Genomic DNA, 14,823 nt, shown 5'->3' with positions numbered 1-14,823 from the left:
TGGAGAGCATAAACTGGTCTGAATTGATCCCACAAACAAATCCATGCGTGCTGTGACTAGAAAGCAAACATATTTCCATGCTTATATTTCCTAGACCTCTTGGATTATCTGCAAAGCATTTCTGTTCAGTAGGAAAGGGATGTATCAAGAGTGGATGCTTCCACCAATCTCCCAGCAGATCTAAACCAAACAGTGCAATTCAAAGGAGCAAGGAAATACATTTATGAACCCTTTTTAGAGGGTTTTGGGGCTGGGGATTTTTCTGCTTTTCAATCTCTCTGAGAATGCAATCTAGTAAAATCCAATCTAGAACTAACTAGTACCATGCTAATTGTTCAGTCCTGTGCCAGTCTCTAAACTGAAAGATTCAATTCTGCACAAAAGTAATGCATCTACAGATTTCCCCAGAAAAAGGTATTTTTATTCTCTTCAAAGTGAGCAGACAAGAAAAATAAGTATATCAAAATCTATAAAACCAGTAACACAATAACATGAAATTGATAGGGAGCAAAATTTTTAAACAGAAATTTAGCTATAACATAACAAGAATAGAGAACCAGAAACACTATTTCATTCTTCAGTGATATAAAAATTTTTATGACAGCCCACAGAAAATTCCCAAAGCCTATTTCGTTACACTAACAGAAGAAAACACAGAGATCAAGGCAGTGCTCCTAGTAGCCACATAGTAACTCAGGATTACAGGCAGGTCAGCATGTTTTTCCCAACATAAAATATCCTTTTTTTTTTTTCCTTAATATATAAGTAGACAGACACAAATATGGATCTGTTGAACTCCCTCTCCCAAATACTTAAGTCTTCTTACAGAGTACTCTTTACCTGCAACAAAATGAAGTTTTTAAAAACACTATAAAAGAACTAGAAACATTTTAGTCTAACAAAAGCTTATAAAGCAGAAGCATTTTAACATCAGCCTATCAGCATTTCCAGACGAAATCAACATTCCAAGATGCCTTTTACTTACGTTTCATGTCCATGTTCCGTGTTTTATAGACAAAATATGTATATATTTGAGTAGTTCGAATGAGAATCTGATCTCCACTATATCGTATTGACCGGTACCACCAGGAACCCTGAGACATTTAACAAGAACAAAATTACATCAGCTTAAATGAAGCATCAAAACTATGCTTGATCACCTCATGTCTTTTCACAACCAGGTAACTAAGCCCAACTTATTTTATCTATGTTAAAGTCAGCTGAATTTCAGAAAGAAGAAAAAAAAAATCTGTGCCAACACAAGTTTTAAAAGTACACCAACATAGTCATCTGAGAGAATCTAATGTTAAAAATTTTTAGATTATCTCCAGCCTAGAGAATTTCCCCTAACACACACACACACACTGCTTTGTTTATTTTTGGTGGTGTTTTAGTGAATCCACCAAACAGTAAATCCAGTGGATTTACCACTTTCTATATACAAGGAAACTCCTTACTGTGCAACAGAGCATTCAAATTGAATTCAACAAACTAAGATTTCTTTCATTATAAGAAAATTTGTAAAAAATAATTTAAGTCACCTAATTAGAAAACGCTTCTCAGAAGGGGAATCTGGATGTGGCGCAGTGCCCTGCTGCAAATCTTCAGAATTAAGCCATACACCTTCAAGTTGACAGAAAAAGTTTTCCAAACTTTTAGAAACACTCCAATAATTCCCTCATTAGCACTACCCCAGTAACTTCAAATTATAGACCTCACTGTACAGTGACTGCACTCTACAAACTATTTTAAGAAAAATGGTGTGCTGGGTTATAAACTGCAGTCTGTTCATTAAATGCCTCCTTGTAAACAAAGCTCACTAACCTGAGAAAAAACATCCAAAATACATCTCAATCTACTGTAGTTTATCACAAGTGAAAAGTAACAAGCAGTAAAGTAGTAAGTAATGCTTTCTACTAGTAATGTAATAGACAATAGTGTAAATTTCCCTACTACAGCAAGAACTCTGCAATTTACTTAATTATTTGTGAAATACTCTAGGACTGGCTCCCCACAAACTTGGGTTTTTTTTAAATAAATTAGGTTCGATTCTTCCATGAATAGATGAACCCTGATACAAAATAGCACACAACTTTTTTTAAAGTTCTGCAGAAAAAAGTTATAATATAATCCCATAGCTATCAAATTTTTGTCCAAGCACAGGTACTGAAAGAAAAATATAATTATAATCAGTCCAAATATACATGAAAGAGGCTGCCCTAACTGCTTTTGCAGATACAGCTCTTCTCTCTCACCTCAGGTACAGAACACTATTTAGGTCAGTGGACACGTAGGAAGAACTACGTATCAGTATTTTCCTTTCTTGTTGATCTGGATTCAAAGGGTGGAACTAGCCTCACTTTATTTTAGATGCTTATCTCCAATATAGGATGACTACACTGTAGTTAACTTAGTCTTCTTTATTGATTCATAAAAGAGAAACAAGTCCATTAAAGGCATGAATCATCTTGTATGTCTACTTTAGAATGAAATGATAAAATAACTTGCTCCATAAAAATGACTATTCCTCTTCACTGACTATAAAAGAAATTTACAGCGACAAGTCTGAATGCAGAAGTCTGTATCTGGTATAGGGGCAAGAAGAGGCAGATTGTTTTTCTTTCTCTGCTCAGGACATTTCTTCATAACAACAGAAAGGATGTTTACCTTCACTTGAGCTATGATAAACCTGGTATAAACCACTAAAAGTACATGCATACAAAAAAGCATCAACAGACACCAGCTGAAACCTAAAAGTAACGGCAGGAAAAGTATGTAGACATTGTATCCTGAATTTTAGGCTTATTCAACAACTTACTGAAATTGCCACATCTAATTTTCTATACTAAATCTTCAATTACGCAGAAAGACTCTCAAAGACAAGAGGTAATGTCTGGTTGAGCCTTTGCACACAGAGATGCAAGCAGTTGCCAAAACTCCAGGACACTTCCTCAAATGAAAATAATCTTCCCAAGAACATGAAGGTTTCCAGATGGCAGTTTTCTGAGTCTTTCTTCATGCCATACCCTAAATGCACAATCACTGTATAAGAGTCATTGTTCAAAAGCAATACTGTAGGGCAGGCCCAAGCCCTGAAACACCACTCACCTAGCAACTGATTCCTCACACAAAGAAATCGCAAGGACAGGCATCTCATGGTGCACAGAAGAGCAATAAAAAACTGAAGTTATGAAAACAAAGGCAGCCAGAAGAAACCAAACCAACAACCTGTTGAACTTGCAGTAATCATTCTAGTACCACCAGCTACAGACATACCAGTCTTGGCTCTACAGTAGCACCACTGAACACACTCTTGAGTTCATCACATTAGTTTCCACGTGATGAATGACTGAAGGTACAAGACAAATTACTAACTCAGTCTCTAACTCTTGTGATACATAATATTTTCCCTACAGCCTTCTCTCTATCATGGCACTGCATTTTTTTTGAAACTGTACAGCAGCTACACTTTTTCCATAATAAAACACCCACATTAAAAAAACACTCGCACTGTCTCTCCATGAAATGCAAGAATGAGCAACTCTACCTATGTCTAAGGCAGCTTTGCTTACAGGTTGGTTAGGGTAGAATATTAATCAGATAATACTTACCACAACAACGGGAAGAATAACCATAAATGCTAATCCATATACAAGCAAAACCTAGAGAAAAATTATGAAACACAGTGCATCAGACACTTCAGTTACTTAATACCGCTCTTGTTTAATCTTTACTCTAAAATACAGTCAAGTAGTATTACCACAAGCCTACCACAGATTAATGGCAGCTTATTGCATAATACCTGTCATTATTTCTGAAGAACAACTTACAAGTAATAGAAACAGTTGGGTAGTTTTTAAATAAGGACTATCAATTTAGTGTAAGTAATCTTTTACATCATCCACACATTGTCTCAGGTTTCTTTAGTGGACAGAGACGATTACCGCACTAAAAGAAATCAAGTGGGTAAGGCAAATGCTTTTCAGCAAACGTAACTGGAAGAACATTTCGACACGGTATGAAATTGCATCACTAGCAAACCAAATGGAACTACAGAAATCCAGCAAGCAAGCAGCTCTCTATGTGTTTCGTTGCAACACCACGCTCACTTTGTAGCACAGGCGACCACACTACAACCTCATCATCTCTGCAATGAGATACTTCCAAGCATATTAATACCTTACTCTCAAAGGTTAGATTTAAGCTATTCTAAAACTTCTGACTCCTGAAATTTGCTTCAAAGATGCACATTTGGACCAAAGTTATTAACTATGTGTTTTGACTAAAACGTACAGTATTAAGCCCAAATATTTTAAGGTGAACACTTGAAAGTTCATCTTAAAATCTTGAGCTAAGTAAGGTGACTCACCAAAATTGAATTTTTCTGATCCACAATCCAAGCTGGCAAAGCTATACCGAAGCTTGTAGCTGTAGCATGAAAGAAAAGAAATTTACTATAAAATATTAAGGAAATGTTCTAAAGTCACATTAAGTCTAACAAACAACAACAAAAACAAAACAAAACACCACCACAAAACCACCAACCAAAAAAATCCTGTCTATCACTTCAACAGGCAAAATTCTAACAAATTTAGCAAAATCAAAAAACAAATTAGAAATACACTCAAGTATGCAATAAAATAACAAGACTTAAATGCAACATCTGAAATACCAAATATTTTAGCTTAACGTATAGCAGTGCAATAGATACGCAAGATTTATTAATATACCAAAAAAGAGACAAAGATTTCACAGATGGAAAGATTTATGAGCTTTGCCTTGCAGATTTTGCAGCAGTTAAATACATATAGGTCAGTAAATACATGAACCGCCAGAAAACTGAGCAAATGAATTCTACGGAAAAGAGTTTCATTAGTTTCTAACTTCAGGAAAGTGTTCTAAGCTATAAATTGTAAAAACAAAACTCTGTGCCAGTTCGAATTGCTGTGTGATTGGTAGGAAAGGAACACTTTTCAATTCAAAAGGAGTTAGGCTACAGAAAATAGAAGACATGATTCTCTAACAGCAACACCTACAGTACACAGATCTGAAAACAGAATCACATAAAACAGCTTGTCTTCAGACATTTTAGAGGTAATAAATCGAACTTCACAAACACTACCTCTCCCAACACTTCGTTCTAGGAAACAAAGAAAAAAGAAAGACAGACTTTACAGATTTGCAGGGCCTGCTTAAAAAAAAAAAAAACACAACAAAGAATATGCTTTCCTTCGTACTAACAGGTATCACTGAGGAGTACTGCCCTACACACGGGCAGACTAGGATCCCCCTATGTACTTACGTACTATTCTGATACTGTCTCCAACAGATTGTGCCAGCTGTCAATTCAGACAACCAGTTGTTATGCACCAGTCTAACGTGACTTCTGTGTAGTTAAGTTGGAAACTACTATTTGTTGAGACTCAAACATCTGACCAACTTGACCGCTCCTCAAGCTTAGGAGTTCAACAGAATAACACCCAGTGAATTTACCACATTAAGTTACAAGCAGCGCCCTGCTCTGGAGAAGAGTCTGGAAACAATTCCCTACCTGTTAATGGTTATGGGTTTTTAGAAGAATCTACTAAAAGTGTGATGTGTCTTTTACTGGTGGTATCAATTTCAGTTTCCCACAATATTTTTGACCTTCAGGACTGTAGCTTCGAACTGTTCCAGGAACAGAAATAGTTTGGTACAAAGCTCTTTCTCTTCTGGCCTGAGAATCGTCTTGCCCTTACCTACGCTCGCTGAGCTGAAGCACTAGCAAATACCAAGGGAAAACCGTCTACTAAAACTGCCTTACATTATTAAAAGGACATCTTTTTACTCTCCAGATGATTTTGCACATTCAGTACTTTACTTTTAGCAACGAAGCAAGTCATGCCGAAGAGAAGAAAATCTTGTTTGTCTGCCTCTAACTTCCACGCTGCTTCAGTTGGATAGAGAGGAATACTGCTTGCTGTTCCTCTGTGCTGGGCAGAGGGTGGGATGTGCCACGTCTAACTTGGTTATCTTGTCTAACACCAGATGTGCTTCATCTCATCCCAGAATATACCTCTATAAGGGACTGTCTCCATTCTCTGACTACACAGAATTTAAAAACTAGAGAAAACTAGAGTACCTAATTCGGATACAGGTTTTTACATTATAAGCATCTAAATGAAGGGAAGATGCATTTCACTAAATTAGAAAGCTGCTCACACTACAGTGTAGATCAAGATTCCAGAATAGAGTATGGGAATGTCCTGGTTATCAGCTGGGATAGAGTTAGTTGTTCTTTTTAGCAGCTAGAAGACCTCTGTGTTTTGGTTTTAGTCTGGGACTCCTTATGAGAAGAATGCTGATAGCACACTGATCTTTATCATTGGCACTGAGGCCTCAAGGACTTTTCAGCTGCCGTGTTCTTGCCAGTGTGCAGGAGCACAAAGGGATGGGGGGAGTAAGGCCAGAACAAAGGGCCCACAACTCCCCTTATGATTTGAACTTACACTTAGGATTGAAGGCTAAACTGACCAGTGCAGTATTCCACATCATGCAGCATCATGCCCAGTATAAAAATGACGGTTGATCGGAACAAAGGGCCTTTGCTCTTTTGGGGGTTCTCACTCTTGGAGTGCATGCTCTCTCTCTCGCTCTCTTTTTCAGACCTCTCACTCATCTGGGATTGCAGTGTCAGGAATTACTGTTTCAGGATCGTTAGTCTGAGATGGGACAAGCCTCAGGTCAAGGGGTGGTGAGCAATTACACTGTGCATCACTTGTTTGTATATATTATCATCATTATACATATGTATATATTAGTAGTAGGAGGATTAAATTGTTCTTATCTGAACTCAAGGGTCTCTCCCTTTTTTCCCTTTAATTCTCTTCCCCAGCCCCTGGGGGTGTGGGAGGGTGAGCAAGCAGCTGTGTGGCATTTAGCTGCCTGCCAGCCTAAACCACTACATGGAGAAAGAAAACTTCAGGCTTCTTCCCACCCTTCAGATGAAGAAACTATGCGCTATCTAGAAGTAAAGCAGAGAACTCCAATCTCACCATCGCTTGAGTTAGGGTTTCAGAAGAGCAGGCAGCTTCACAGTCATAGTGAGAACTGCTGCCCTACCAAAGAATCATTTCACTTCACCCTTCAGGAATCCAGAGTGCCTTTAAGTTTGTGAAAGCTATCTCTGAGCCACTTGTGCAGAAGGATCTTCATGCCTTTAAATCCTCAGCTTCTGGCTGAATTTTCTTTTGAAGTCACAACTTCAGGTCCATTCAAGGACACTGACATGCTGCCTAACTTGAAATCCTATGCCTTGGCAATACCAAGTTAATAACTTGTGGATGGAAGAGACAGTTTACCATCCTAGGAGAGTTATTTGTGCATATACAAAGCTAAAATTTACAGTACCATTTTGCTGATATTGCAACAGCATTCCTGAAGCAAGATCTTACTTACATTTTGCAGCAAGAGGGACAGAGTCCTCCTACTTGTCTTGCTAAGAAACCAAGAGAAGCTAGGAGCTGAAAGATATTTGCTATGCTATAAAACACAGTGGTTAAAGAAACTGAACCACCACCTCAGTCCATCAGAAATGCCTTTGTCAGACTATGATTTAGTTGGCACAGTTGTTTTTTTTGAAAGGAGAGGGAAGAGTGTTTCTATGAAACACTGGTTCTGGGCCTGAGGTTTTTTCTCTTTAATATTAATTTCCTATGTTGGATAGATATAATTTAGAAGAACATCCAGCACAGAGCTCTCTCACGTGTCATCCTGTAACTTCACAATTAAGTTACAAATTCCATTTATTACTTCCAAGCTAGCCTTAACTCATTCCATGTAGATATGTAGTATAACTTAGTCTCACAAACTGCAGGGCATCAACATGCAGATATCTACGTAGGCCTGTCTCAACAGATGGCTGGTTTCCATTTGTTTGCAATGAGTATCAGAAGCAGCTAGAAATGGACAATGTTCTTCTTCACAACTAGTCCACTTAAACAATGATCACAAATATGTCATACAACTGACTCTCACAACTGCAAATTGGAGGGCGGGGGGGAAGACTATTAACTTGCAGTCTTAAATTGTTTTTGTTTGGATTATCTACTGTAAAACTATAATACACCATCATCAGGATAATTTCCAGGTAGCTACCTACCCAGGAAGAATATACCAGCATACGAATAATCACCAGGACTCCTCAAGATGAAGGTGGCATAGAGCTACATTCAAAAAACAGTATCACTTCCAGCAAATGGAAGGCAGATGTGTACACAGTATTTAAATAAATACATACATATCCTCACATACAGCCCTTCGAAGTGTGTATTGCACTATGGCTAGTTGTTAATCTTTCAACATACATTTACAGTATCTCATTATAAATACCAAGAAATGTTTAAAATTGGCAAGTTTCTGATGAGTAATAGATATTTTTACCTTATATCTCCTTTTAATATTAGCCAGTCTCTCCAGATACTTACTAAAGCTGACTAATTAAAAAAAATATTTCATTCTTTCTCCCTAATAAGAAGTTTGAGAAATGTAAAAGCCAACTCTTCCCTGCCTTTCCCTCCTACCGTCCCCCTAGAGCCAGTTTCACAAGGAAAGAATCAATCAGATGTATTGCTCCTAATCACAGGAAAAAGATACTCTATATACATTGAGATCTGAACACTTCTCAACAGCTCAGCAGACAGAAACTACAGGATTTCTATCATTCATAACTGTTACCTTGTGGTCCATCTGGATTACCAAATTCTTCCCAATTTTTTCGTGATTCTTCATCGGTTAAGCTAGTTTGAAGAAGAGATTCTAAGTTAATACAGAAGTAAAGCAATTTCTCTAAATCATTAACATAGACAAACTTTAAAATATGGCATTTATACCACCCTTGGTTTGACAAGCAAAACAGCTTCTGCTATTGTTTGTATGAAGCCTGATACAAAACAATACTGCTGTATTCCTTCGTGATACACAGGTGAACTCTTTTAGCACTGACAGCAAAAGAAATCAGACACAGAAATTGCATCCTCATAGTGGAGATGAAAGAAACATCTCCCTTTCATAAAAGCGACTGTGTACCCATGAGCAAAGAGTAGTTTTCAATGCCAGGTTAGAGTACAACAAATTCTGAAAGACAATGGCTGAAAACATTATCTTTTTTTGGAAGGAAGGTGAATATGCAAGATGAGTTCATACAACAGAAGTTGTACATCTGGGCTTTTCTTCTCTTCTAGACTTTTAGCCTTTGATGGTATGTGTTTGTTTGGTGGGGTTTTTTTGCCTAGAAATCCCTAGTTTTATATTTAAGAAGATAAAAATTAAGACATCATCCCACAAGTCTTACAATTTCTATGCGTGTTCTGTAACAACAGTTTCTTGGCAATAACATACCACCTCAAACACAACCCCTGTACTACACGGCTAAATACTGCTTTAGGAAACAGAACATCGTGCATTCCACTATGTGGAAGATTTTGTCTCGCAGAAGAAACGCAGTGAGTCAGACATCTCCTGATGATTTCTAGGACTCACACTTGTTAACAAGCAGACTCACTGAATGGGTAGCTTTTTATATTCTTTTAAGACAGCATGGCTAAAGAACTTCACCATCATTTACTTCAAGATATGCCTCTGCCACAGCCCTTGCACGAGTGTTTGATGTATCAAACTGTATCACTAAGCACTTGAGTGCTAGTTTGCGAAGTGAGATGTTTCAGGAGTTCAGAAAGCACTATCAGAGTATCCTATTGAGGATCCTTTTATAGTGATGCAGATGTGCATAAGCAAAAAGGATGATTTCGAAACTGCTCAAGTGAGCATGGTTTTGGCTCTCCTTCACATCTTACCTCAAACAGGACCCTCAAACAGTAAGGTCAACCACATAGAAAACTGACTTAAAAGCAGAAATCACCAGCTTGCTAGGTATTCAGATGACATAACTGACCCAATGAACCCCTGCAATGGAAAAGGTTCAGAGGAGACGGGCAAGGGCGATGTGCCATGAAGCTCAGACGGACCATGGTGACTCACCACAGCTGTTGCAAAGAAGCTGACTCTGTCAAAAGGGACCCAAGAGTGGCCTCTATTTTAGATAAACACCTACCAACAGTTGAGCGGACCAACTGGTGGTGTAAACGAGCTGATTAGAAAAGTATGAATGTCTCCTCAAGTTTGCAAGGCCAGCATGGGGGGAGTGCATACTTGGCTCAGCCCAACATGAAGTATAAAAACTAGACAACTAGCAAAAGAATTTTTAAGAGAACAACGGCTTGAGCTGTTTTCAGCCCACACATGCCTTGTCAGTGCCTGGGGATGCCCAGTGTCATGACAACAAGCATATTAGAGAGATCAGTAATGGGAATCAATAGTAACTGAAACGTGCATTGAAATGGTTCTGTTTTGAAAGTCTAACTTACAAAATATATTAAAAAACACAACACATTTCACTCGGCTAAATCAGAAATCTCACATAATATCAACTGTCTTCAGATAAGCAAATTTGATATGAAACATTACATGCTCCACATGTCGAATATCTGAAAGAACCTGGTCAGAGTGTATTGGACTCTGACAAATCATCATTTAGATTCGGAAGGAATATAAAGCTGTTCATAATATGAACAGTATTACAAAACCCAAACCCACATCTCAATTACGGAAAAATTCAATATAAAGGGATTTCCTTTATACTGAATTCTAATATTAGATACGATCTCTCAGATTAAAAAAAAAAAAAAAAGAGAGCACTATAAGCAGAGGTAAGGCCAAAAAATACTCTGGAGGAAAAGGAGGATTCGAGGATTCAGCTTTTAAGAGCTACACAGAGACAGTCAGAGTGAAAAATCAGGACTGCAAGGCAAGCACAAATGAGAGGGGACATGAAGCTGAGAACCAGCTGAGTCAGAACCTGAACGAAACATCTTTGTCAATAGATGGGAACAGATTTAAAATACCATCTCTTACTCTCTGGCTTTACCACCAGACGAAGTAAACAGTATGTTTATTTTCTAAGCAATGCTTCAGAATTGCTGCAACAGGGTTGGTTGGGTAAAAACCACAACACTCATTTTATTCTTTGTCATCTTTGAGATTCGGTACGTACTGCACTGGAAACACTCTTCCTAGCTGACATGGCAGTTTAATACAAAGACCTAACACCTTATGGTATTCTGACAGTGGCTGAACAATTAAGTTATCCTTCCTAACTTGTGCAACACAAGTATGCACTGAACCGAGATATGTTTTGACTTCCATTACATACCCGAACACATTTTCCCTGGCTGCTTACGTCATCTCTGCTACTACCTTACAGGTTTCCCTCCCCATAATATCAAGTTCCCATTTTTTCTAGGCATAAAAGAAACTTACGCTGCATAGGCCTTAGCAATCCTCATGAACATAACTTCATCTCCTCCTTTATCTGGATGGTACTTTAGCGACAGTGCACGGTATTGTTTCTTAATTTCCGATATACTTGCTCCCTTAAAAAGGAAAGTTTTGAGTTATAAATAAACACCTTAAACCAAATCCATTCTTCTATACCTATATTCTAAAGCACATTGTGCAATATTTCTCTCAATCGTTCACTGAACTAAAGAATTACGTTCTAGTACAATATGATCATGAAACTATATATGCATTTCATGGAAATATGATTATTTTTCTAATAACATTTGTATGACCATTATATTTTAAAAACAAGTTACAAGTCACAGTCTAACAAAGAGACATTCAGACGGCTGGGTATTGTTTTTTTACTGGATTACCTTGTTTATCCATCCATAGAAAAGAAATTTAAGGCTGCCTTATCTGTTTGACAAATCTTATCTTTTCCTAAACATATTCATGAATACGAGGAATTCTCATTTACAATATTCTTCTATTTAAGCAAAGAGTTCATAGATCAAGTACGGTGGTTCACTTGCAGGCAGAAATAAATCTGTCAGTCACCAGGAACAGCGGATTGCCCTGTCTCTTAAGAATGCCTTTGACTAGAATCATCCTACCCATAAATTATTTCAAACTTCTTGAACAAAGGGAATACATTACCTATACCTGAGAGAGAGATCAATTTTTAGTCTACTACAGCACATTGTTAAATGCCAGCAACACAACCTCCAGTGCATTAACTTTCGTGTTGGATTGAACTTCATCACTCAAGAAAGCTCACAAAACTTTACAGTAAGCGCAGATAAAGTTTTTCTAATAAGCTATCTGCTACGTTTCACAGAACCATTGCCATAGGACTTTTCAACATTTTGTGGTAGAGAGGTCTAGCACGCTGACCTTAATTGCACAATAAACACACAAGAAGATGTTTAATGATTATGGTACCGTTTCCAATAACTTTAAACCAGAATTTAAACTACCCTGAGGCTTCGTTTGCTCTTACTTTATCCTTTTTTACACAATGTGTCTATCATTTTCCAACACTTTTTCAACAGCATGCCTGCCTCATTTAACGGACAGTGTGAATTTACACCATAATAAATTAGACTTCAGGTAAAACCAGCCATTTCAAGACTAGATGAAGAATGCCAAATGAGTCACAGAAGCTGGAAAGTGAGGTGAAAAAGAAGAAAAAAATCAGATTGCTGAAGAAGAGATGAGTTTCCATGGCTCACACGAATGCTGCCCATAGAAAAACCCACAGTAATATTTCGTCTCTTGCCACAGAGGTTGCATGTGATCCCTCATAAGCTGATGACAATTCTTCCACCTATCATGAATTGCTTACACCTCATTTTCAAAAACAAGGCTACAGCAGTTAGGCCTGACTTACAGAAACACTGAGCAGCCCAGGACAGCTGGTGCCAGTCAGCACTTTGCTTGGAACATAGAGCTTCTCTATATTAGCTACTTACAAAAAAAATTAAGGCCCTAGCTGTTTTACTTAAAGAATCCAAAACTATAATCAGTTTTGAGCTCCATCTTTCTGCCTTGGATCCCACCTGTAAAATGGCAGTAAGAATACTTACTCAATAAATCAGTAATACTGTCCGAGTGCCTTATGTATGTGTGAATTTAAGTGATGCACTCTAAAAAGAGCTATTCTGCGTTTAAAGTGCCGATATTTTATATAAAATAAAGGTGCATGTATGTTAAATGACTTTGTCCATGTTGCGGTCCTTCTCTGGAGAAAAAAGCTTCTTGTTCTTTTTATAAAATGATATGCTAACACAGGATTAAAATACAAAAACCACCCTTGGCGGCAGGGTAAATGTAAAGAAACAAATTAATTATTGTGTACCAGCACTTTCAAGCATTTGTCTGCAACTCTTTTTTAGAAAAAGGTTAGCAGTTTTAGTTTTTTCAAAAAAAACAAACATTGCCATTATTTAACGACACTTCAGCATCTGTATCACTTCAACATCAGCAGGGCTGGCAACAACTCTAAAGGTTCCACTTGAATGGTAACAGAAGAAAGCTGTTAACATTCACATAGTTCCAACTAGAAGTTTTTCAAGAGGATTTAACAGACATCCTCTGATAACACAGAAATGAAAAAAAAACAAACACACTCTGGAATCTTGGACTCTATTTTGAACCCCATTTCAGCTCCTCTATTTCACACTCATCTCTTCATCCCCCTTTTAACATCCCTGGCTATAACTCAACTTGTCCTTACAACAATAAGCTCCATCTCCCTATCAGTTCTCAGAGCATTCCAGTATTGGTTTCTTTGCCTGGATAAGTACACATGCTTGAGACACGTGCAACAAGTTTTCATTAATAAACAATAAGTTACAATTCACTATATATGTGCCTTTTATCCCTCAGGGTTGTTACTTGTAGAAATTTGCCAAAGATGACAAAAGAAAAGCCTCTGATGACCTAATCCCTAGCCTGATTTGTTTAACCAAAGTTAACCCAGATATATGGACATTTACATTGCACCGTTCCAACAGATACCATTCAACAGTAAAAATTCACCTTGTTCCTGTGTGTCAGTGAGAGAATGCAAGCCAGAAATCAGTCACTCACAGAGGAACTGAGCAAAGGTTGAATTTAAGTAACTTGCCTCCACACATGACAGACAGGTCTTGTTCCACCTGTCTAGCTAGAAACAGGGGGGAGTCTACTTACCTGGTATAAAGGCTTTCTTAGCACAGAAAAGCAGTACCAGTGAAGCCAACTTCACTAATGGCAAGAGATGTATTTGTTGATGTTCACACACATATTAAGTTCTCCCACACTAACAATATATATCAAGCTTAATCAAAACAGGTACATTCAAAGTTCTTCTATATTCTTGTGCTGAGCTGTATCCAGTTATTTCCTTAGATTACAGAGTAAAACATACTTCTGACTTCAGAACTGAAAAGATGACTCCACTACTATTCAAAAGAGGAGCTTTGTATCAGGAAATTACCATAAGCAGAGCATTTGCTCGAGGTATTGTGGTTACGATAAAGAAAAGAGTTTGACAAGACTAAATAAGAGTTTAAGAGATGTCCAGAAAGTCTATGTGCCTCCTCAGGATATATAACTTTTTATATCCATTTTGAATCAGACCACCAATATAAATAAAGCCCTGCATCTGTTTTCTAAATAAACACTACCTTTTTTTTCCCAGTTTAATAAATCAATTGGCTGGCATCACTATTTGAAATTTGTTGTTTGCGTTCACAGATGCAAATGAGGTTCAAGGTAACCTTTACTACATCAAAATGTACATCACCAACACCCTTTAGTGAAACCTTTCATTTACAAGAGAAATACTGCTGTACAACAACTGTAAACTAAATGAATCCACAGTTTATTCAGCAGCATCCCTAAAAACGGCTATTGAGAGGATTTTCACTTGGCATACAAAGCAGAACAACTTTTTTGTTT

General features: G+C 37.6%; 1 protein-coding gene across 2 annotated transcripts in view; it reads right to left on the bottom strand.

Moving 5' to 3' along the window:
* The window catches only part of SEC63 (SEC63 protein translocation regulator), a 65,249-nt gene that overhangs the window by 30,301 nt on the left and 20,125 nt on the right, over positions 1 to 14,823 (bottom strand). For both annotated transcript variants that reach the window (XM_086608133.1, XM_086608134.1), the window contains exons 4-8: positions 11,356 to 11,468; positions 8,716 to 8,777; positions 4,370 to 4,428; positions 3,612 to 3,662; positions 986 to 1,094 (exon numbers count right to left, since the gene is read on the bottom strand). In XM_086608133.1, coding sequence (XP_086464259.1) covers positions 986 to 1,094; positions 3,612 to 3,662; positions 4,370 to 4,428; positions 8,716 to 8,777; positions 11,356 to 11,468 — 394 coding nt within the window. The remainder of the gene's footprint in view (positions 1 to 985; positions 1,095 to 3,611; positions 3,663 to 4,369; positions 4,429 to 8,715; positions 8,778 to 11,355; positions 11,469 to 14,823) is intronic.

The sequence above is a fragment of the Tauraco erythrolophus genome, chromosome 2 (genome assembly GCF_009769465.1).
Source record: "Tauraco erythrolophus isolate bTauEry1 chromosome 2, bTauEry1.pri, whole genome shotgun sequence".
In the NCBI taxonomy this organism is placed as follows: domain Eukaryota; kingdom Metazoa; phylum Chordata; class Aves; order Musophagiformes; family Musophagidae; genus Tauraco; species Tauraco erythrolophus.
The sequence above is the reverse complement of the archived record's forward strand: the minus strand, read 5'-3'. Positions and strand labels throughout refer to the sequence as shown.